The sequence below is a fragment of the Micromys minutus genome (genome assembly GCF_963924665.1).
Source record: "Micromys minutus genome assembly, chromosome: 6".
Classification (NCBI taxonomy): Eukaryota; Metazoa; Chordata; class Mammalia; order Rodentia; family Muridae; genus Micromys; species Micromys minutus.
The window spans coordinates 3,657,315-3,682,915 of NC_137975.1; the positions used below are offsets into that span (position 1 = coordinate 3,657,315).

The window sequence follows — 25,601 nt, forward strand, 5'->3', positions numbered from 1 at the left end:
ACTCAATGTATGTAGAGTACTTGATTTAATCCTTGCATTTATTGTTTCTGATAATGGCTCAGTTAAGCGTTGCTATCTTCAGCTTTACAGCACAGGACGTAATTGAAATACTAAGCCAACTGGAAATTACAGGCCACTCAGTGAGTCTATAAATAAACTCATGGGGGTTTTCACTCAGACCTCTCCTCTGGTCTCAATGACTTGTTCCTTTAGAGAAAAAGGGTTGAGGGTTATAATGCAAAAATGTGGACTGAATCCCATGTAGAAAGGATAAAATACTGGTAATGATGAAATCAGCGCTGTAACCTCTCTAAATAGAGGTGAATGAGATATTAAACTACCCAAGATCTGGATTTCTATAGGCAGTCGAAATTAGCTACTGGCAGCATTGTTGGGAAATGACTGAAGCATTAAAACATGTCACTTTTATTGAGCAGATGTGGGATTCATACCTGTGATATATGTCACTTCACAAAGGAAGTCAAAACATCTTTATAGCCAACCTTCAATTTTCAGAGGATCACAGTTTAACTGAGGAGTTGGAACTAATATTTAAAAGACACTAAAAATACATTGCGCTGTGAACCAAGCAGATGCAGAAGCAACAGGAATTTAGAACAGAGAGAGGTTACTGTGGCCTGTGTGCTCACATATAGCCCTGAGCATGTTCAGCCGCTGTTGGACAGAAGTGAGAAGCTCAAACGTGAGTGCCGATGTAGTCAGCACATCACGGGATGAGGAAGGAGACACACAGACAAATAACTTCCATCCTGAAGAAAGTGGGCTAAAACATTAGAAGAAACTCAAACCTGAGAGGTTGAAGTCTCTTGAATAAAGTGATCTTTAATTGGACAGTCCAGACAAAGTAGACTAAGAAAACAATGAAGGTTTTAATAATAAAAACAAAGGATCAGGGTATAAACTCAGCACATGCACAGTGCATAATTCCCTGTAATAATGGATTACAGCAATGGAGCAATAAAGCAAGACTTTGCCACCATGAATTTATATTTTAGAAGAAATATAGGTAATATATTAAGGAAGCAGTTCCATGAATCTTTGGGGGACAGATTCCAAGCAGAAAGAACAATATATAAAGGCCAACGTGGTGAGAAACGAGAAGCTGCATAGAGGGAAATGAAGTCTCACATGAATGCAGAACACACTGGCCTTTACAAGGAATTTAGATTTTACCCTAAGAGCAACGTGAGCCCATAAGGTGGTGTGATGTGATTTATGTGTTTTAAAAGATCACTCATGCTGTGGTAAGGGTGTTAGGGTATAAGCAATTCATACACAGCTCATGTTAAGAGATGTTGGTGGTTGAAGTTTGAGCTGTAGCAAGAAGGTGATGAGAAACAGACAGGCTTAAGGTACATTTTAATGACAGAGTCCAGTGTATTTATAGGAGCTTGGAGGCAACCCATGAAGCAAAGGGGAAATTAAGAATGACTCTAGCATTTCTGTCCATTCAACTGACTGAGTCAAAAAAGGCTTCACTCCATCATGCATGCTTGAAGTATTTATTCCCGTTGTGAATAGAGAGGCAAGGGGATAAGCAGATATAAAAATCTATGGATTCAGGGAAGAGATTCCATGGAGAAAGACATTTAAGACTCACAATACCAAAAGGGTATTTGAAGCCAAGGAACAATGTGACCTCATGCACTGAAATAAAGGAGGACAGATCTCCAGAGCAGACTAACAGCCAAAAAAGCTGGGAAGGAAAAGGGAGTTATGTTTCAAGAAAGAGCCAAATGATGTTGGGAAGCTAAATAAAATGAGGACGAAAACAACGATGCTCGGTAATGTTAGGATAGAACTCTGTACAGCTATGGCGACTCACACCTGTAACGCTATCACTCAGGAGGCTGAGAGAGCAGCCTCTAGAGCTTCATGCCAGCCTGCATGACTGAGCAAGTTCCAGAGTAATCTAGACTACAGAGCGAGACCTGTCAAGAGAGGACCTGAGGAAGAGAAACAGAGTCTGTTACCGATTTGGATAAGAAGTACTTTGATACAATGATAGGGACACAACCTGACTGAATGGACCAAAGAGACGCGGAAATTAGTAGAATGGCCCAAAGAGAAGAGAAAATGAAATTCTGACGGCGGGTGGAATAATGAAAAGGGCAGAGCTGCTGGGAGTGGTTTATTTTATTTGGATTTGTTTTGACTTGGTTTCTTAGTGTTGCTCATTTGCCTCGGAGCCCTGCAGTACATCTGTGTGCTGATGGAAAGGATCCCAGATAAAGGGAACTTGATAGTTTGGAACAGAATCTATCTGTAAGACTGAAAGTCTTGGGAGCACAGTAGTTGCCATAACCTAGGTCAATAGTGTAAAACAGAAGTTCTCAACCTGTGGCTGTGACCTACTGGGGGATCGCATAGCAGGTATCTTTAGACACTTACATTAAGATTCATGAGTAGAACATTACAGTTATGAAGTAGCAGTGGAATGGTTTTATGGCTGGGGGTCGCCACAGCATGACCCCTAACCATGAAATTGAGTCTCAATATTAGGAAGGCTGAAAACCACTTCTCTGAGTCTCAGTATTAGGAAGGTTGAAAACCACTTCTCTGAGTCTCAGTATTAGGAAGGCTGAAAACCACTTCTCTGAGTCTCAGTATTAGGAAGGTTGAACACCACTTCTCTAACAGTTGTGTTCAGTAGAAACAAGAATTGTCTCCATCACAAGTAGAAAAACACAAAGCAGAGGTGTGCGTGTGGTTGGCTTTGGGGATTTGGGGGAGAGCAAAAATCTAATTGGATTCTGCACATTTTCATGAACTTGAGAAATCTGTTGGAGATTCCAGAAAACTCAGGGCATAAAGCAGATTTCTGAAACACTGGGAAGTGAATTTACTTTGGAGCTATGTCTGATGGGGTCACCTGCCAATTTGGTATTATGATTTGCCACTTTGAAGTGACTCACATGGTACATTTGTATGGTGTGTCTCCTGCCGTGGTCTTTTGAATGCTGAGTAAGTGCTCTGTTGGGTATAACCAGCATTAGGGTCTTGTAAAACAAATGCCAACGGTAGAAACCTAAGAATGTTTACTAGGGAATGGCTAGTGTGGTAAACAAGGTAAGGACTTTGAGCAGAGTAGACATCAGTCATAACAATAAGATCCTAACTGCTTTAGTACATTGAGATATATGGAGAATTTGGACATATGCTTCCTGTGAGAGAAGATTGCCAAGAGATTGAATCTTGATAAAGTGATTGCTAGTTTTAGGAATTTCCTGAGACTTGTGAAATTGTTGCTTACTTCCTGTGTCCCAAGAGAGAATCCTGGATAGAATGCTTTAATTCAAGAGAAACTACACTATCGGTTCTGTTTGCATGACTGTAGGTATCTCCGTGTGTATGTGGTATATGCATCCCATGGATATGTGTGCACCTACATGTGGCATATAAATGCCCGTGCATATGTGTGCCCCTACATGTGGAAGCTAGAAGTTGATATTGTGTGTCATTTATTGCTGTCCACAGCATTTCATACTAAAATCAGAGCTTGTGCTTGGCTGAACTGGCTAGCCAATACGTTCTGGGTATCTATCTGTCTCTCTCACTCTGCCTCAGGAGTTACAAATGTGCACAATCACACCTGGAATTTACATAGGCGAACTTAGGTCTTCATGCCTGTGTAGCACTGAACTAAGATACCTCCCCAACCTCACTGCTAGTTCTGTAAGCACGTCAGCAACCAGATCTTACTTAAAGAATTTGTCATCTTATCACATGAAGGGAAATCAAATTAATTCTTGCATTTATATGAGACAAATAAACCTTCAAGGCCTTCTCAAGTTATTTAGCAAAAATATTCCCAAGTATGAGAGTATATAGCACATAAAGATGGCTTTTTTAAAGCACTGAAGTAACTTGTAAAAATGTGTTACCTGACACAATGTCCCTCCCACCTGAAATCTTTCTTATTTTTTTACTAAGTTATGAGATGTGAACCAGGGTTAGAGCTAAGCTGGGGTTAAAATGGAAATTTCACACATCTACAGCCTATTTAAATAGGATAAAAGTGGTCCAGACTTTGGAAGGTTTTAAAGAGTAGAAAATACCATTCTTCAAGGGAAAATACTATGTTTCACAAGTTCTTGTCCTACAGATCACAGTAGGTAAGAGGTGTAAGTATTTACTCTGCTAATATACTGAATGGATTTGTACACAGGTCTCACCCAACTCTTACAGTACACTGAGAGATACATGTATTATCTTAAACTTATATATAAATACATAGATCTCCAAGGCCTTCTAGATCAAGGGATGGATTCCCAGGTCTGACTCCTGAGCCTTTTCTCAACCATCACCCTAGACTACCTGCCCCCACTATCTTCAGTTATCCCCTGCCCTTGTTGTCAACCATGGTTCTCAGTCCTAAAGACCAGAATGGTGGTGGAATTCTATTCCCTGGCCCTTTCTCTAATAAAGCACTCTGTTTCTTCTGTTTTCCAGTTGACCGTCCTCCAATGGAGCCTTCCCAGTTTGTATCAGTTGTCCCTAAGTATCCAGACAAGATGGGATTTGATGAGGTAGGAAAGTCTCTCTCTCTCCCTCTCCTTTTCCCTCTCCCTCCCCCCAACCTCTATTCCTCTGTCTCTCTGTGTGTGCATTTGCCCTTATGTCCACTTGTGTGTGTTAATATGCACATGTGTACAGAGACCTCTGTGTTTATGCTGGAACAGAAGACAGAACATCTGTCTGAGTGCAAGCAGGCAAGCTTGGGCAAGACCCTGAGGACGTGGGGTTTGTTGTCATTCTGTTTTCTGGTCTTTACAAAGGAGAATCATAGAAAATTGAATCAGAAAGAATTATTTGACAATTGATGTAAATTTGCTATATATTTTAGAGACTTTTTATTGAAGTGCAAGGGTAAGGTAAGAAGAATATATTTTAGGTTCTGGGGGGCGTTAACTTAATTCTGCTATAGTTGAGTGGATGGAAACTATTCAAGTATATTCTATGTTTTGTTTACTTTCTGCTTTTCTCCCATGGAAAAAGGTTGGAAGGCAGAGTTGAAAGGACTAACAAAGAGAAAAACATGTTCTAAAATTCTGTCTTTCTGCAGGCAGAAACTTTGTAGTAGTTTCCCTAGGGTCATATCTACCATACAGTATATAAATAACAAAGCAGGGGTGAGCTCTCAGCTCAGTAGTACAGTCTCCAGATAAGTGAAGCCCTGGATTCAATTCCTAGCACAATAATAGGGGAGGGGAAGAGAGAGAGGGGGACAGAGGGAGAGGGAGGGAGGAAGAGGGGGAAGGAGGGAGGAAGAGGGGAAGGGAGAAAGAGATGGGGTATAGGAAAGGGAGGAAAGAAGGGAGAGAGGGAGGAGGGAGAAGGGAAGAAAGAAAGGGAGGAAGAGAGGAAGAAAAGGAAGGAGAAAGTTGAGGAAAAAGAAAAGAGGGTAGGAAGGAAAAGAAGAAGGAAGAAAAAGAAGAAGGTAACAGAAGGGGTGCTTTTCTTGGTAGTGTGTAAAACAAATGGTTGCCAGGGCCAGATTTGTGAGTCTGTGCCCTTTATGTGGTTGCTGGTCAGTGCTGAGGAGTTTTGTGGTCTGGAGCTGTGGCCTGCCTGGAGTCCACAAACTCTGACAGGATTCTTCCAGGAGTTCTGGATTTAAGCCAAGCATTGTGCTTTGAGCTCAGTCTGCTTTTTGGAAGAAAACGCCTTATCACATTGAAACATGAGCATCTGTGTCCCCAAATCATGTTTATCTCGAGGAGCTAATAGAACTAGGAAGTGGGATCTCTGCTACAAAACTGACTTGAAGCTAGACTTCCAAACATAAGAAATGAATGTTTCATGAATATCAGACAGCGATTGTGCCATTTTCATGGAAGGCAGGAAAGGAAGAGATGAATTTAAATGTAGCAAAGTATAAATAGACCCTTATTAAGTCTATTTCTATTTACCAAAAATAGGAAATAGTTTTTAAAACTGACCGATGCCACCAGGGTGGGCTGACAAGCAGCACAATGTGGGGGGGTGTACTTCCCACACAGCGGCCTCTTACTGAGCACAGTTCTTCCCAGGGGCTCTGGCCTCTCTTAATTTTCTAGGAAAGAGAGCCCAAGTGTCTTTCAGTATCTTCCTCCCTCTCTTCCCCCCAGCATCACACTTCTGTAAGGACCAAATCACAGCAGATGAAACAAAACCAAGACCTTCTTGCTCCACCTTGGGCAGGACGTGGTGTTAGTTGGGCCAGCCCTAGAAAGTGAGGCAGGCCGGGACTCCACTTTCCACAGCCCAGGATAATCATCTCTCTGTCTGCAGCAGACATGGGATGTGGAAAAGAGGTGTCAGAGGTCTTTTCTGCCCTCCAGTACTGTGTGACCTGGTTGCTAGCGTCTGGCTGTATTTGGCGCTCGACTCTTTGCTCTGTTTACTAAGTGTGAGCAAGCCGTCTATGTTTTCCCTTCATGGCTACTGAGTTTACTGCCCTGGCCCTGGCAGGGCCCAGGAAGGGACTATTATTTACTAAAAGCTTCCTCGACTGGAGGCCTCAGGTTGGCAGGGGACTTTTTGGATGCTTCTCTGTGTATTTTGTTTTATTTTGCTTTGTCTCCTTGGGTGACCTCAGATGGCTCTGTGGATGCATGGCGGATATGCTGTTTCCTTCCTATGCCTGGGAATGGAACATAGCCCTTGACAGTTAGGATTCTAAAGGCAGAGAAACTTAAGCATGAAAGAAGACAACACACTCTTAAACTATAAAGTCCCAAATATATGTCACACAGAAGTTATGGTGGGTTTTCTTTTGTTTTGTTAATAACTATCCAATTAAGTAAACCAAGAGGTAATCAAATCCTGCTGAGTGCCTTCCCGGCCCAGCATCACTGGAGATGCTGCAAAGAGCCTTCTGTTGCTCCCAGATGAGAATATCTTGCAGGATTGGAAGCCTGGTTAATATAACTTCTGATCGTGCTAAAGCATACATTTAAGATTATATTCAGTGACCACTGCCAAGGCTCCGTGAAGTATAGTCTGGGCCTCCGCCTGATTACTCAGTCTTCACGAGTCTCATAACATGAAGCCAACTCTCTTATAAACCAATATGCACAGTTTTTCACATGTATAGGGAGGGCGTGAGGGGTGGGTTTGCTCCAACCCCTCCTTTGCCGGACAGCAGAGCTAACTACATGCTTTTAAAAGAGGCTTTTAATGCTGTCCCTGGAGTCACTGAGTCAGGAGGCAAGAAGTGTCCTCTGCCCTGTTCCTATAGGTTTCTCCTTCACTGGGACATAGATTCCTGCTGTCTGGTAACGGCTCCCAGTCTTGAATAGTTTAACATTGAAAATCAGTTCGTCACTGCCTGCAGCCATAAACCCTTATTTAAATCCTAACTTATGCACTGGTAAGACTGTCTGGTGGCTGAAAGCACTTGCTGCCAAAATAGACCTCCAATTGTCCTCTGACCTTTATGGCACCCACAGTCATGCAGTTATAATATATACACTGGATGGATGGATAGATAGATAGATATGTAGATAGATAAATGGATAGATAGATAGATGGTAGATAGATAGATATGTAGATAGATAGATAGATAGATAGATAGATAGATAGATAGATAGATAATGGATGGATGAATAGATGGATATGTAAATAGATATATAGATATGTAGATAAATGGATGGATAGATAGATAGATGACGGATGAATGGATGGATAGATAGATATGTCGATAGATAGGTGGATAAATGGATGGATGGATAGATAGATAGATAGATAGATAGATAGATAGATAGATGGTAGATAGATAGATAGATAATGGATGGATGAATAGATGGATATGTAGATAGATATATAGATATGTAGATAAATGGATGGATAGATAGATAGATAGATAGATAGATGGATAAATAGATGGATGGATGGATGGATGGATAGATAGATAGATAGATAGATAGATAGATAGACAGATAGATAATGGATGGATGAATAGATGGATATGTAGATAGATATATAGATATGTAGATAAATGGATGGATAGATAGATAGATAGATAGATAGACAGAAAGATAGATAGATAATGGATGGATGAATAGATGGATATGTAGATAGATATATAGATATGTAGATAAATGGATGGATAGATAGATAGATAGATAGATAGATAGATAGATAGATAGATGGATAAATAGATGGATGGATGGATGGATAGATAGATAGACAGAAAGATAGATAGATAATGGATGGATGAATAGATGGATATGTAGATAGATATATAGATATGTAGATAAATGGATGGATAGATAGATAGATAGATAGATGGATAAATAGATGGATGGATGGATGGATAGATAGATAGATAGATAGACAGATAGATAGATAGATAATGGATGGATGAATAGATGGATATGTAGATAGATATATAGATATGTAGATAAATGGATGGATAGATAGATAGATAGATAGATAGATAGATAGATAGATAGATAGAAAATGCTAACTTCCCTATACCTGTCTTCATGAGGCTTTAGTTGCCTCAAGCAACTTTAGATGTCTACACATTAGTACTGCTATCAACCAGGCATTTCAGGCCATGGTCAGGGGTACAGGCAGACTTGGCCCTCACTCAGAAAACCTAAGCGCACATCCTTTCTTATTCATAAGCCAGCAGATACCCTCTGTTGAGCACCTTACCAAAAAATCAAACCCAGATTGTGTTTTGTACTACTCTCTCTTCTGCCAAGGGTAACACCCGGGGAACAGACCCTTTTCTTCAATGTCTTCATCCATTTAGATCTTGGGAGTTGAAGAATCCTGGCCAGGAAAGAAAAAGAAAGAAAAAAAAGACAGAGATCTTGACATTCATTCTGGAAGTTTGGAGACTAAAAGCACGAAGACTCGGAAATTTCTTAGTGTTTGAACGCTGTAAAGCTTACCTAGTGGATGTGAACTGTAACAATACCAAGCATAGTACTTGCGGAATAGAGCAACAGACCGAGGCATGGAAACCACAGGCCTTAGACAGACAAGCAAGCCAAGCAGCAGTCTTAAAAACAGAAGTACGCGGTTGCATTTAGCGTCTGTACCATTGTCTGTGACTATCAGGGAAACAAGAGGTTAGGCCATTGCTGACGGTTGCACTTAGAAAGCAGCTCTGTTCCGTCAAACAGCATTTGCCCGGGTCCCAACTCATGAGCCCAATAAGGAAGACAAAGCCGAGCCATAGCTTTCTTCCCACCCTTACCCTACAAAGCCCTCTCTGGTCCTCACATCCGTTTCCCAAAGCTTTCCAACCACCGTGTTTCTTTGCCCTTTTGTATCTTGCTTTAGATTTTCATGATCAACCTCAAACGCAGGAAGGACAGGCGGGACAGGATGCTGCGCACGCTCTACGAACAGGAGATTGAGGTCAAGATTGTGGAGGCGGTGGACGGGAAGTGAGTCCTTTGCCCGCCCCCGTGCAGGTGTGGCTGGAGCGGGGTGGTGCCTTGTCTGACTGCGGAGTCCTGGAGGGAGGGACCTCGGAGGCTCTTACCACAGGGGATGTGAGAGTCATGGGCACAGAAGCTAAATGTTAGCTTCAGCCACAGACCCCTCTCCACCCAGTGACCTGTGAGCCTCACACCACTAGCTGTGATCCCCCAGTCTCTGGCCCTTCTCAGAACTGTGGCAGTTTCCAGCTTTTTCTCGTGTAGTGGAGGAAGTGTATTTGAAACCATGTTCAGGTCTGAAGAAAACAAACGAAAAATAGATAAAGACTTACGTTTAGACATAAAGCTGTCTGTTGTGTGAGACATCTAGGTATGAGATTGACCACAGTGTCCATTTTTCCTGGAAATGCAACGGGAAAAATCACACATACATAGAACTGACTATAACCAAGGCTAACGTTGAACTCATAATTCTCCTGTCTCAACCTCCAGAGTGCTGGGGTTTACAGGTATGTGTCAGTTTTAGCTCCTATATTTAAACCTTTGATCTGTGTTGAGCTAAGTGTTTTTATATGTGATACAAAGTAGCACTTGTTTGAAAACTACACTTTACCCTCTGAATTCTGGGAACCTTTGTCAAAACTTAGTTGGCCATAAGTGTAAGAACATGCCCCTGACCTTTTAATTTCATTAAGTTAATTTATAGATCTATCTGGACGGCAGTAGCATATTGACTTAATGGCAGTACCTTCCTGTGTAAGGAAGTGTGAATCCTGCACCTTTGCTACTTGTTTGGAAGTCGGTTTTGCCTATCATACATGTCTGGTGTTCTGTGACTTTTACTGTTAACTTGTCAGTTTATACATAGAGTTACACACACACACACAAACACACACACACACACACACCAAGAATCATAACAAGTCACTTCTCTTATTAGATATCAGTCAATTCAGCACAGCTGAATGCTGTAGAACAAAAAGAAGCAGATACACCCAAGAGCAGTAGACGGCAGGAAATAAACTCAGAGCAGAAATCAACCAAGAAGAAACAAAAGGAACCATACAAAGAATCAACAAAACCAGGAGCTGGTTCTTTGAGAAAATTAACAAGATCGATAAACCCTTAGCTAGACTAACTAGAGAGCAAAGAGGGAGTATGTAAACTAACAAAATCAGAAATGAAAGGGGAGACATAACAACAAAAATTGAGAATATTGAAGAAATCGTCAGATGCTACTACAAGAGCCTATACTCAAGAAAACTGGAAAATCTGGAGGAAATGGATAAATTTCTAGACAGATACCAGATACCAAAGTTAAATCAGGACCAGATAAACCATCTAAACATCCACATAACACCTAAAGAAATAGAAGCAGTCACCAAAAGGCTCCCAAACAAACAAACAAAACAAAAAAAAAAAAAAAAAGCCCAGGACCAGATGGATTCAGTGCAGAATTCTACCAGACATTGGTTGATGACCTAATACCAATACTCTACAAACTATTCCATTAAATAGAGTCAGATAGAACACTACCCAATTCATTCTTCGAAGCCACAATAACCCTCATTCCTAAACCACACAAAGACCCTACAAGGAAAAAGGACTTCAGACCAATCTCCCTTATGAACTAACAATGCCCGCCCTGTTATCCTAGCCCAAACCAGGCAAAGGCATAAGTGTGTTTTATCCATATTCAACTACAAGACTGACTCCAGTCTCCCAGTGTATACACTCAGAGCTAATTACAAAGGAGGTATACAAATTCCTTAGCTGCTGGGTGGAGAAGTCACCCCATAGGGTGAAGTCTGTAACCTGGGGCAACTGAAAACAGGAAGAAGACCAGGTGTGGAGTAGTCTTATGACAGGGCCAATTAGCATTACAAGGGAGGGCATGTTGCTCTCCCAAAGTCAAGGCATGCAAGTAGGCAGTTCAGCCAACCCTAGCAGATGGGAGTTGGTTATAATTTTTCCAACAATGAACATTGATGCAAAAATGCTTTAAAAAATTCTTGCAAACCGAATTCAAGAACAAATCAAAACGATCATTCACCATGATCAAGTAGGCTTCATTCCTGGGATGAAGAGATGGTTTAATATATGGAAATCTATCAACATAATCCACCATAAACAAACTCAAAGCAAGAAACCACATGGTCATCTCACTAGATGCTGGTAAAGCATTTGACAAAATTCAACACTCCTTCATGTTAAAAGTCTAGGAAGGAGCAGGAATCCAAGGCCCATACCTAAACATAATAAAAGCAATATACAGCAAACCAATAGCCAACATCAAACTTAACAGTGAAAAACTTGAAGCAATCCCACTAAAATCAGGGACTCGACAAGGCTGCCCACTCTCTCCCTACCTATTCAACATAGTACTGGAAGTCCTGGCCAGAGCAATCAGAGAGCAAAAGGAAATCAAAGGGATACAAATTGGAAAGGAAGAAGCAAAAATATCACTATTTGCAGATGACATGATAGTATACTTAAGTGACCCCAAAAATTCCACCAGAGAACTTTTACCAATGATAAACAACTTCAGCAAAGTGTCTGGATATAAAATTAACTCAAACAAATCAGTAGCTTCCTCTACTCAAAGGACAAACATGCTGAGAAAGAAATTAGGGAAAAGATACCCTTCACAAAAGTCACAAAAAATATGATATACCTTGGTGTGACTCTAACTAAGCATGTGAAGGACCTGTATGACAAGAACTTCAAATCTCTGAGGAAGGAAATTGAAGAAGATCTCAGAAGATGGAAAGATCTCCCATGCTCATGGACTGGAAGGATCAACATTGTAAAAATAGCCATCTTAGCAAAAGCAATCTACAGATTCAATGCAATCCCCATCATAATTCCAACCCAATTCTTCATAGAGTTGGAAAGAGCAATTTGTAAATTCATCTGGAATAACAAAAAAACCTAGAATAGTGAAAGCTATTCTTAACAACAAGAAATCTTCTGGGGGAATCACCATCCCTGACATCAAACTATATTATAAAGCAATTGTGTTTAAAACCGTATGGTACTAGTACAGAGATAGGCAAGTAGATCAATGGAGCAGAATAGAAGATCCAGAAAAGAACACTCACATGTATGGTCACTTGATTTTTGACAAAGGAGCTGTAAACATTCAGTGGAAAAAGGACAGCCTCTTCAACAAATGGTGTTGGTCCAACTGGCACTCAGCATGCAGAAAAATGAAAATAGACCCTTTCTTATCTCCTTTTACAAAGTAGATCAAAGATCTCCACATTAAACCAGATACACTGAAACTATTAGAACAGAAAGTAGGGAAAACCTTAGAACACATAGGCACAGGAGAAAATTTCCTGAACAGAACACCAATGTCTTATGCTCTAAGGTCAAATATTGATAAATGGGACTTAATGAGATTGCAAAGTTTCTGTAAGGCTAAGGATACTGTCAAGAAAACAAAACGGCAGCCAACAGAGTGGGAAAATATCTTTACCAACTCCACATCAGATAGAGGCCTAATATCCAAGGTATACAAAGAACTCAAGAAGCTAGACACCAGAGAATCAAACAACCCTATTAAAAAATGGGGTACAGAGCTAAACAAAAAGTTCTCAATTGAGGAAAATCGAATAACTGAGAAGCATCTAAGGAAGTGCAGGACATCCTTAGTCATCAGGGAAATGCAAATCAAAACAACCCTGAGATTCCACCTCACACCAGTCAGATTGGCTAAGATAAAAAATTCAGATGACAGTAGATGCTGGCGAGGATGCGGAGAAAGAGGAACACTTCTCCACTGTTGGTGGGGTTGTAAACTGGTACAACCACTCTAGAATTCAGTCTCTTGATTCCTCAGAAAATTGGACATAGTACTACCTGAAGACCCAGTTATTTCATTTCTGGGCATATACCCCAGAGAAGCTCCAACACACAACAAAGACACATGCACCACAATGTTCATAGCAGGTCTATTTATAATAGCCAGAAGCTGGAAAGAACCCAGATGTCCTTCAGTAGATGAATGAATACAGAAATTTTGGTATATTTACACAATGAAGTACTACTCAGCTATTAGAAACAATGACTATGAAATTCCTAGGAAAATGGATGTATCTAGAGAATATCATCCTGAGTGAGGTAATCCAGTCACAAAAGAACAGACACAATATACAGTCACTGATAATTGGATACTAGCTTCAGAAAGCTCTGAATACCCAAGAAACAACTCACAGACAATATGAAGCTCAAAATAGAAAAAAAAAAAAAAGGCCCAAAAAGTGGAAGCCTCAATCCTTCTTAGAAAAAAATAATAATAAGTGTATAACACCCTCTCAGCATGGGGGTACACATAGACCTTAAATCATTAATAACTCAAGAGCTAAGAGGGTATCTTTCTGGCAATTTTTGGTAGTTAAAAAAATCATTATGTTTAATCTTTACACACCATAAAAACTTTGACTATTTCCATGTTATGTTTTTTTTACATATACTTTTTCATCTTTGTAAATTTTAAGATTTCAATGCATACTATCAAACCTTTAAAAAATTAAGTACTAGCAAATATACATTAATATATATTTATGCTAAAATGCTTTTAATAATCTGTACATGTATCTCTTTTTTTAAAATAAAGTTGTAAGAAAAAAATATTATCTACAAATGTAAAGCAAAAAAGAAAGAAAGAAAGAAAGAAGTCAATCGTTTAAATAAGGCCTTGTTGCTTTTAGTGTGTAAGTCTTTTGTTTACATTGTCAAATTTATTCTTTGGCATTTGTTGATGCCATGGTAATAGAATTTAGCATTTTTCTTTGATATGTTGTTATTAGTATTACTGCCAATATGTAGGGACACTATCGGTTGTTGTATACTGATCGTGTATCTGCAGCCTTAGTTGTCAATTCTAAATGTGTGGTGTGCGCACATGCATGCCTCTGCGTGAGCGTGCCAGTGTGTGCCTGTGTGTGTGTGTGTGGTATATACACACATTGTTTTGAGTGGTCTGTAGGCAAGATCTTGTCCTTTACAATTGGAGGAAGCATTCCTTCCTCTTTTTAAATCTAGATAACGATTATTTTCCAGGCTGTTGCCTTGAGAGCAACATTCTCAGGACATGATGAGAGCTGACATTTTTCTCTTATTCCTGATCTCAGAGATCATTTAGGTTTTTCTGTTATGTACTATACTCCAGATGCAGTTTTCTGGAGCTGATGACCTTTTATATTTCTTATAATTTTATTTACATAAAAGTTCTTCAAATGCATCTTCTGTTGGTTTGACCACATAGCTTTTTTCTGTCAGCTTGGTGCGTTGAGTTTGTAGATCTTCACGTGTTGGACTATACTTGTAATTCCGGGAAACAGATTCACCTAATCCTGCTGTATAACTCCTCACCTCTGTTGCTGAATTCTATCTACTAGTATTTTCTTTAAAATTCTGCATCTATATTAACAGAAATATTGGCCTGTAGTATTTTGGTTTTGTTTCAGATAATCCTGGATTCATTTTTGGGGATCAGTTTCCTACATACACACACACACACACACACACACACACACACACACACACACATTCCCCCCTTAAAGGTTATTAGAAATTTGTACTAATTCTTTTTTTTTAAACAACTTTATTTTAAAACACAGAGGTAAATGTACAGATTGTACTAATTCTTTAAATACCTATCTCTAGGCTTTTCTTTGGAGATTTCAGATTACTAACTTGACCTATTTTACTTATTTTAAATTTATTCAGAATTTCTTAAGCTTAAGTAATTTCAGTAGTTTTTTTAATCATTGTATAAATTTGCCCATTTAATATAAGTTATTTTAATTTTGGCAAGTAAACATTTATAGTATAACTGTCTTTACTTCTTCAAGGTCAATAGGATACTTGCTCTTTTATTCTTGATTTTAGTAATTTAATAGTAGTAAATAAGTATGTTCATTTGTAGGGTTAGGTAAAAGATTGCTGGTTTTGTGTTGTTTGTTTTTTTTTTTCAAAAAATGTGTGTGTTCTGTGTTGTTTTGTATTCTGTAATGTATTTCTTTCACTATAATTCTTACTGTTCTCATTTTCTAATTGCTGTAAGTTTAATTTGCTTTTATTTTGCTAGTTTTCAAACTGTGGTTGGTTAGGTCACACATTTTTCATTTAATTACATAGTTACAGCTGTAACTGTGTATCTAAGTATAATATCAAGTAAAGTTGATGAGTTACAATATACTATGTTTTCATTCACATCAAAATATTTTCTCTTTTTCTTCATGATTTTCTCTTTAGCCATAGATTATTTAGAAGTGTGTTGACTTCATGGGGTTGTGAACTTCTCAGTTTCCTTTGTTTTGATCATTCCGATGTGCTGTTTTAATATAAAGAGGTTTGAGTTGTGGTCTTCAGGGTCTTTGTGGGCTAGCACATGACTTCCTTAGGGAATGCTTCAGAAACACTTGAACATATGCATATTTTGCTGTTGTTGAGTGGCCTGTTCTACAGGTGTCTTTTAGGTCTAGTTGGCTCATAACATTGTTCAAGTTTCATATATATGTAAGCACAATGTCTTCTTAAATGACTTTTCATTTTTTATTGTGTCTAGGATATTTCTTCTCTGATATTAATACAGCTCTCTCATGGCTTCTTTTAACATCATGTATCATTTTCCATCCTCTTACTTTCAACATTCCTTGGTTTTTCCCTTTTAACTGGTTGGGTAGCCTCTTGTTAGAGCTACTTGGTGATGCTGTCCAGATAACTCTAACGTTAAAGCTATTGTGGACGAATATCTGCAGAGAGGACTATTCCCAGAGAATGAATGCAGAGTCCAGTCAAATAAAAGATGATACTGTTGGCTTGGAAAAGGCTGGTGTCCCAGAAACAGGTCCTCAGCAAGTCCTTATCCACCCTGTCACTTTCAGTAGCTCCTCGACCCCAGTGTTTGCATCTACTCATAGTTTTGTGAGGAGACTGATTTTCAAGGATGCTGTTGGGCCAGGGAGAAAGAGTTCAGCTGGAGTAAACATGAAGCCCGTCAAGCTGATTGTGGCTGTAGAGACGCCACTGTTCTCAATGGGCACTGTGGAGCTGGGTCTATTTCCAGGTTTTAGAAAGCCGGTCATGGCTATTTTCACCAGTGCCTCATCGTTTTGATCATGAGCCCTTCGCTCCGCCATTTGGGGAATTTGTCTTTGTAGTTTTTACTTTTGTTCTTGTTTTAGTTTAAGGCCTAAAGGGAGGCCATATGTGTGCAGCCCATTTCCTCATCCCTCCCTGACCTCAGCCCTTTCAGAATGTAATGTGCCTATGCATTGCCTTTTTTTCATTAGGACAGTACTTTTTCAAAGATTTTAAAAAGCCTGTGGGGGAGAAAGCATGTTTGGTACTGTGAGGAATATATACATATACACATACACATATACATGTTTGTAATGCTATCATGGTACATCTACCTGGCAGACACAAGAGAATTATAGGAAACTAAGAAGTCTTTCTCCTTGTACAGTGAGGCTCTGAAGAAGCATGCAGTCTCTCTCTCTTTCTCCTCCCTCCCTGATCTGGAGTGGAGACACATGAACCTAGTAGTCTTCATGCATATTCTTTGTCATTCAGGGCACTCAACACAAGCCAGCTGAAGGCCTGGAACATTGAAATGCTACCAGGTTACCGGGACCCCTACTCCTCCAGGCCTCTGACCAGGGGTGAAATTGGCTGCTTTCTTAGTCACTTCTCTGTCTGGAAAGAGGTAAATATTCTGTAGAGGGGTGCTCTGGTAATGAGGGAAGGGAGACTGGACACAAGAGAGCCCATGACTGTCCTGATTCCTTAAGAATTGTTCCTGCTCTGTTCATTCTGTCAGCCCAAGGCCAGTGGCAAAGGCACTAGGATGGTGGCTTCAGTGCCACCCAGGGCAATCATGAGTGAAGGTTTTCACATTGTAGGAACTTGTTTCCCCAAGTTCCCTTTCTGTGTGAACAGGAATGTTTCGTGTATGTCTCTCATGTTGTCATTTATCAAATAAATTCATGCAAGAATCACTCAGAAGGCATGTTAGGCCGGATGGAACAGTATTAACTGTTTTCAAGTAAAAAGAAGCAGAGCTGTAACTGGACCCTGTGTCTTATACATCAAGATACTATTGGAGGTGCCATTGGAGCTCAGGGTACATGAGTAAGGGCCACGTCCCACAAGAAGGGAGAAGAACACAAAGGAAACCAAAAAACTAAATAAGGACCTCTTGGTGCCTTCTCTCCTTCAATGGTCCAGTTTTGACTGGTCTCTACCTTTCTATGCTTTAAATAAAATGTCATAGGAATAGATAGAAGTGTGTAGATCATATGATACAGTCAATGAAGTAGCACACATAGACCATGACACCATGTCAGTCAATACTAAGATCAGGAAAAAGGTGGCAGACATGCCTAAGGTGTCCCCTCTGTACAGCCTTGGGGGTCACCATTTCCCAAGGGTGACCTTCATCCTGACATGTGACAGCATGGCATGGCCTGTCAGTATTGGTCTTGAGAGATATTAGCCTGCAAGGTTGTGACCACTGTACCATTGAGTTGGTTGTAGATCACAGTCTCACTGCTATGCTATGGCACAATCATCTGTGCAGCCGGCTGTCAACAGATATTTCTGGGATCCAAGTTATGAGCTTTAATTTTTTTTAAAAAAAACATGGGTATCAAAGTTTTCATACAGTGTCCCCACTGATGGCCTTCACAGGTGATCGACCGGGAGCTGGAGAAGACGCTCGTCATTGAGGATGACGTGCGTTTTGAGCACCAGTTTAAGAAGAAGCTAATGAAGCTGATGGATGACATTGTCAAGGCTCGCCTGGACTGGGAACTGATGTGAGTCACAAAGATGGCTAGCTCTGAAAAGCAGTCTTGCCCGAGGTGCAGAGAGCCCACCTCCTCAGCTGGTAGGAGACACAGTCAAGTGCACTTCCGTTTACCGGTTTCTTACAGTTGTCTCCAGAAATCAGAAGTAAGGAAAGGTTGGGTGGCTGGTTTTGTCTCCACTTACACTTTAAGGTGAGAAACTATGGGAGAGGTTTTTTGTTTTTGTTGTTTTTTGTTTTTTTTTTTTAAGAGATTGAAGTCAGCCACCTGATCAGGGGCCTCTTGACAGTGGAGAAAAAGCCCTGAGGACCACTGGGGGAAAATGGTGGGAATTTCACCTGCAAAGCAGTTTCCTGTGGGCCGGATGTGAAGAGGGAGTAGCAGACACTCATTTGAGAGCTAATGTGTACTTAGACATCAGCTCCAAGGACAAGGGTTCTCTCTGCAGTCCCTGAAGGGGTGGGATGTGGAAGGATCAGAAGAAAGCTCCTCAGCTGGGATGGGGTTGTCTAACAAGGGAAAACACGGACCGCTGGGCTTGTGATGGGAGTACTGGCTCAGAGCTGCTACTAGTCAGTGCTTGGTCTCTTGCCTCTGAGCTAGCATCTTTTAGTTTTCCTTCTTCCCTTTCTCTCCCCCTTCTCTCTTTTTCGTCATCTTTTCTTTGTAAAATAAGCAACACTTTCTGTTCCCTCCGATAAGGCAGGAAAGTCCCACGTTAAGTCATGTGATCTGTATTCTGAGCGTCTTTTAGGATCACCGTTTAGGCTCCAGAAGTCTCCATTCCTCAGCCCTTCTGCATTTGTGGCTGTACAGTAAAAGTCATGCCCACACAGACTGGAAGCTATGTGCTTATGTGACACACTCAAAGGAAACTTTGACTGATTGATGCTCAATGATCACAGAAAACACCATCTGGGGTACCTAAAACAGAGAGTCAGCATACACACCCACTCTTGGGTAGCACGGTTGGTGTGTTCTCAGGGCAGAGCATTGCCGGATCCAAGAAGGAAGGACGGCTGTCCTGATAAGGATAAAAAGAGTCAAAGAGTATCCTAAAATACCACAGATTCGTCTTTGAAAGAACTGCTTTAATGAAGAGATGCTACTGAGCCACAGAAGCCAGTCTGCCCATGATTGGTACCTGTACTGCATCCAGAACAATAAATAAATCAGGACACTCAAAACAGTCACTGCACTTACCTGAGGAGCTTTTTTCTTGTTCAGTAGAAAATGTGCTCCATATATGTTATTTCAAATTTTCTGACCACACTGAAAGATTTAAAAAGTAAGTTAGATAAAATGAGTCCTATTTAATGTGTTTTATTTACCCAAATATACCTAATTATCACTATTTTACCATGTGAACAATATTTTTAACCATGAATGAGAGAGTTTATGGGCTTTGTGCCATCTTCAAAGGCCTGTGTGTGCTTACACTCAGAACACATTTAGACCCAGAAAATAAAATGTCAACTGTTAAACTATAATCCTACCAAATAATAATCTTGCTTTAAGGAAAAAAAGCATTTTACATAGATAAAATATTGAATTTTTAATTTATTTTTAAAATTATTTTTCAAGTGTTTGAAATTATAATACTTTTGTCATTTTATATACTTTTATATATACTTTTGTCATTTCCCCTCCTCCCTTTCTTCCCTCCAATCCCTCCCAGGTAGCTCTCTTTGTTCTCTCCCAAATCCATGGTCTCTGGCCTCTTTTTCTTTACTGTTGTTTTATATATGTATAATATATATATATATATGTATCCTAAATAAGTGTTACTTGTTTAGTTCATAGAATGTTACAGATACATACATGATTCCAGGGCTGACCACTTTGTATTGTATATGCAATTTGGGTGTTATAGTTTATATATGCTCAGCCCAAGAGTGGCACTATTAAAAGGTGTGGCCCTGTTGGAGTGGGTGTGTCACTGTGGGTGTGGGCTTTAAAACCCTCATCCTAGCTGCCTGGAAGTCAGTATTCTGCTAGCAGCCTTCAGATGAAGATGTAGAACTCTCAGCTCCTCCTGCGCCATGCCTGCCTGGATGCTGCCATGTTCCCATCTTGATGTCAATGGATTGAACCTCTAAACCTGTAAGCCAGCCCCAATTAAATGTTGTCCTTATACGAGTTGTGTTGGTCATGGTGTCTGTCCACAACAGTAAAACTCTAAGACAGGTTTCTTCCAGGGTTGGGGAGACCTTTGCTCTTGGCATTCTTCCATTTCCTATAGTTTTTTATCTAGGGCTGAAACCCCATGAGATTTCCCCCTTCTGTGTCTCTTGGTGTTGTACTTATTCAGGTCTTTTTTAGGCAGCCATGTTGTTGAGACTTCTTGGTGTAGCTTCCCTGATATTTCTAGGAGATGAAAGCTCACAACAGATATTCCATTCCTCTGGCTCTTACAATCCTTCCACTCTTTCTTCCTTGATATCTTGTGGGCTTTCCATATAGGAGTTATATTAGAGATGGGTTAGTCCAGGCTGGGCATCACCTGAGTTGGAATTTAAATTAGTAAGATTATAAAGTCAGTTCCTTTAGCCACATTTCAGGTGCTTACTAGACGTTTTCTTTTCTACCGCCCTTGAGAAAGTCAGACTCTGAGGACATACTCTTGAGGTCACTGGAAGAGCTGAAAGCAAATGTGTTTCTGTGCCTTGGGCCACAGTGTCTTCTTCAGCGCATGAACAGAGTGTAAAGGGGAAAGACTTTCAGAGTTGTCATTCGGCCTCCATAGAAAAAACCCGCTGGGGCTTCGCTGGGCCTCTAGGTCCCCTGCGGCAGACTCTTTCTCACCCACGGCCTCTTCTGTGCTGTCTGCTGCCAGCACATAGAAAGTGGCACAGAATGAATCCAGGGCAGAAGCTCTGGGGACATGAAGACAACACACTCAAGAGTCTCACATCTGGCTCTGTTTGTTTCTTTCCAACCTCTCTGAGCACAGCTGGAAATATCATCCCAGGGAAACCATCCAAGCGACATTTTTATATCTTCAAATCTTCCCTTTCTGGCTTAAAGACAGACCACTGGACCTGAATAGTTGGGGTGCTGATAAATGGAGGTGGGCAACTGACTTTGTGAGGACCAATGGTAATATGGATACCAGTGGAATGATCTCTGTGGTGGTTTTCATTAGGAAAAGACACGAGAGTTCAGGCTTTGAAACATCGTTTAAAACTAAAGATGTGCTCTATTCTTATAATACCCAATATTCTAATACTCAACTGGAACCTTTCTTCTTCCCGTTCCCTACAGTTACATTGGTCGAAAAAGAATGCAAGTCAAAGAGCCAGAGAAGGCGGTGCCCAACGTTGTAAATCTCGTTGAAGCTGATTATTCCTACTGGACGCTGGGCTACGCCATCTCCCTGGAAGGAGCACAGAAGCTGGTTGGAGCTGACCCCTTTGGGAAGATGTTGCCAGTGGATGAGTTTCTGCCAATCATGTACGATAAGCATCCCGTGTAAGTCTTCTGCCATAGCCCCTGTCCCTTGGACACATACTTTATAAATTAAGCTTCCTGGGTAGAATTTTGTGTTTTTATAATTATATGGCTTTCCTAAAGAACCCTTTTATAGTCATAATCTGGAAAAGTTGAGTCGTCCTTTGAGCAGAAAGAAAGAATGGGAAGGAGGAGGTGACTGCCTCTTCATTCCTCAGTGCACAGAACAGGGGTCTGCTCAGAATCTACTTGTCTATGTTCTTCTGACATTGTAACTTCACATACCTGAAGCTAAAGGTCATTTTCCTTAAGCCACCCTAGATTTATCCTAGGTTCTCTGCTCAGCCCGGGTGTGTACCACTAGGGAGTAGTACACACATCCTCTCAGTACACTCTGGGAGATAACATGATCCCATAAACATTCGTCATGATGTGCCGTGACATTCATAGCCATGGAGGTGGTAAGAAACTCAGGGGATGTGGTGATGGCATCGGAGCCAGATATCAAAGGAAGACGGGATACAGTGCTCAAATCCCAAAGACCCAGCTGACTGACTGGCACTTATCAAAAGGTCTAGTAAATGATGGTTCAGAGCAGGCTATGAACCCTTGGAGGCAGGAACAGCCACACATCTCTGGGTCCTTAGAGTACATGTAATAGCTGCTCAAGCAGTGTTTCCTAAACTCATGATTGGAACAGGAGGCCGGGTTCTACCCTTGACTCCTCCTCTCAGGTGCTAAGTCATCTCCAACTCTGACCTTCGCTTTAGCTGGAGGCTCCCACAATACATCTTGCCACCAGTAAAGATGGGGCTCTGTGCCATCGTTCATGCAACACGCTTTTACTTCTGTATCCTGACAGAAACATAGAGTCTGGCCACTATCTTCTGAAACAAAGGAAAATAGGACTTACTAATATTTATTTCTCCTATGGACAAAGATACCGTATAGGTGTCCTCCAGGTAACTTCCAAGGAAGCCTTGGAGGAAAGCAAAGATGTCCTTCTAGCTTTACGATTACACAAAGACAGGGCAGCAAGCAAGAACTGGGGTGTGATGGTCAGTTAGCATGCCTCCAAACCTCTCCATGGCCCTTGCCCCATTGCCACCATCCAAGTGTCAGGTGTTTCCATTTCTTTATCAGTGGAAACAGGAACCAAACACTGATTACAAATTCATTGTGTTTGTTTATCGCTGTGAGTCCAACAGAGTTAAACTTTTACCTTTCAGGATAAGACTCGAAGCTCATTCACTAAACTGTTCTACCCAACTACAACAGGTTGGGCCGGGCCCCTTTGCTTGTCTGTACAGATCTTCTGAGTACTTTGAAGAAATCCTTTTTGTGTTTGTAGTCTAAGGTTCTCCACAACTGATACAACTTTACAAAAGCAAGAAATGAACCCAGTCAGTTTCAGAGATGAGGAGCAGGGCCCTCTGCCTGCCCCGTCCCAACACTTCTGCCCCTCACGTGGACTGTGCTCCTCTTCTTTACAGGGCCGAGTACAAGGAGTATTATGAGTCCAGGGACTTGAAAGCCTTCTCTGCAGAACCTCTGCTCATCTACCCCACACACTACACAGGCCAGCCAGGCTATCTGAGCGACACAGAGACGTCAACCATCTGGGACAATGAGACAGTGGCCACTGACTGGGACAGGACACACTCCTGGAAGTCCCAGAGGCAAGGACACATCCGCAGTGACGCCAAGAATACAGAAGCACTACCACCGCCAACTTCTCTGGACACTGTGCCTTCAAGGGATGAACTCTGACAACCTGCCTGGGTGTGTGGTCTGCATGGTTCATCACTGTTTGGTTTTTCTAAAGGGCTACTCGTCTCTTTGCTCCAGTTTGGGGCTGGTTTGTTTGGTTCTTGTTTTTGTTTTTGTGTTTTGAGAGACAGATGGCAGCCATTTAATCAAGTGGTTTAATGTGATTCGTCAAAATTATATAATTTGAATAGTGAAGAACAGAGAAATTAAAAACCAAATTCCCTAGGAAGCCATTACTGGAATGGCTAAGTTAAACTTTGGTCCAAATGCCCAGTTCTGCTTAATAGCCTCAGAACGCTGTTAGCCACGCTGATGTGGGAACGTGGTTCATATTCTCTTCCAAGAAATGGCACCCCAGGCTGTCACATGAGTAAGTGGGCAGTCAACACAGACAAGCCAGTGGAGCTTGTTTACTACTGAGTGGTCCATCTTATGTGGCAGATGTGACCCTGAAATCATCAAGCCAGCTAGACTACATTTAATTGTCTATTTGATGTGACCTTGACAACAGGTCTGTGTAACAAGTGTCTGGGGGTGGGGAAATCAAACCATTAATTGGGCTTTTATTCAAAGGAACTGTCATGAGCTTGTTGCAAAGTGGATGCTTTATTCTTGGCTTTATTATCCAGTGGGGTAAGTAAGTGGCTTGGGCTGAGACATGGCTAGATCTTCCATTAAAATGTCTAGGTGCCTTATGGCTTACACTATTTAGATATTTATGGGGGCAAGAGCTCAACCTTTAGCATTTTTATTGTGGCTTAAGTCTAATATGTCTATTTATAAAGAAAGCTGTAATATATACAGGTTGTGAGGGATGGGGTGACCCAGAACCTCACACTTTATGTGGCACCCCTTCGCCTGGGATGCGCGGGGATGAGTTCAGTCTGTCACTGTTGAGAGGCAGAGAGTCAGCCTCACTATCATCCTTGCCTTGGATTTTTACCACATTCTGAATTATTTATTTTACAAATGTGGGGGAAACATCGTCTGCAGAGTGAAGCAGAGAATCAGATGTCTCCAGACTCTCATTGCATGCTGGGAACATCAGTGTAGACACATGGGTCTGACCGTCTGAGCTGCTGGCCAACCAGTTAGGAGTATTTCCCGGTGAATATTCAGGACATTAGTCCAGACAATAGATTCAAGTCAACGACCCTCAGCTCCCAGAGCCAAAAACCCTAAATAGACACCTTTCTCAAAAACCATCCCCTAAAACTCCTTCCTAATTCTTCATGAGCGAGTTTTATGTCAGGTGCGATGCTAAACTGTCATGGAGTCCAGAGTCACTACCAGCTGTCTGAGTGTCTTCCGGCGCTCCACCTCAGCCTCCCTTCCTTCTTGGGTCAGTCCTCTCGACTGAAGCTGAAAAGCCAGCGTTATCCAGCCCCGGCTTGCCTCTCATCTAGAAAAACAGAAGAGAGAGCATTGGGGAGCTCGAGAGGAACTCCCTGGGTGTTCGGTATTTTGTTTATGATTTGAATGTGTGCAAGTGTGCCTGGCATTAGCTGTGTATTTTATAGGGGTGGGAGGTGGCTGGGGGTGGAGGGAGGCTGAGTTGTGTTTTGTGTTGTTGTTGTTGCTGTCTTAATGGGGGACTTTCCTCCATTTGCCCTGTCAGCTGGTCTGACGGATTTAAGAACTTTCATTCTTAAAAGACATTGAATTTCAATTTTTGAAATTTAGATTAGGACCGTTCTAACTGTGAATAAAGTTCTGGTTCTGTTAGTTTGATCCAGCCTGTGTTTCTGCTTGCGTGGATTTGAGTTCCTTGTAATGTTCTCTTGTACCATTATAAACTACAGATCTAGTACTTAAAAAGCCATCTTTTTGGCAATCCAGATGGTTTGCCCTGCCTCCTTCCTGGTCTTCAACTTAGACACCGGACACTGAAGTGACACTTGAGGCCTTTGGTGCAGAGCTTTTTGCCTTTGGCCCTGGAGCCTGTTCTTGGTGCCTGGGAGGGTGAACCCCACGTAGATTCCTCTCAGGATCCCAACTGGGATCTTCTGACAGCTGCTTTCTGGAGTGTTCCATAAAAATAAAAACAAGCTAAATTTGCTGCTTGGCTCTTCAAACCCTTCCCAGTGACCAACAGTACTGGGACTTCCATATCTGCGTCGGAGTGTTGAAAACCCAGACAGCATCAGGAACTGTC

At 41.3% G+C, this 25,601-nt stretch overlaps 1 protein-coding gene across 1 annotated transcript in view; it reads left to right on the forward strand.

Annotated features, from left to right (window-relative positions):
- Positions 1 to 23,446, forward strand: part of COLGALT2 (collagen beta(1-O)galactosyltransferase 2) — a gene marked incomplete at both ends in the record, with an annotated part of 103,792 nt that extends 80,346 nt beyond the window's left edge. Inside the window, 6 exons of the mRNA XM_080917621.1 lie at positions 4,474 to 4,550; positions 9,304 to 9,410; positions 16,992 to 17,124; positions 18,108 to 18,235; positions 21,491 to 21,697; positions 23,170 to 23,446. Coding sequence (XP_080773747.1) covers positions 4,474 to 4,550; positions 9,304 to 9,410; positions 16,992 to 17,124; positions 18,108 to 18,235; positions 21,491 to 21,697; positions 23,170 to 23,446 — 929 coding nt within the window. The remainder of the gene's footprint in view (positions 1 to 4,473; positions 4,551 to 9,303; positions 9,411 to 16,991; positions 17,125 to 18,107; positions 18,236 to 21,490; positions 21,698 to 23,169) is intronic.
- Between the last annotated feature and the right edge of the window lie 2,155 nt (positions 23,447 to 25,601).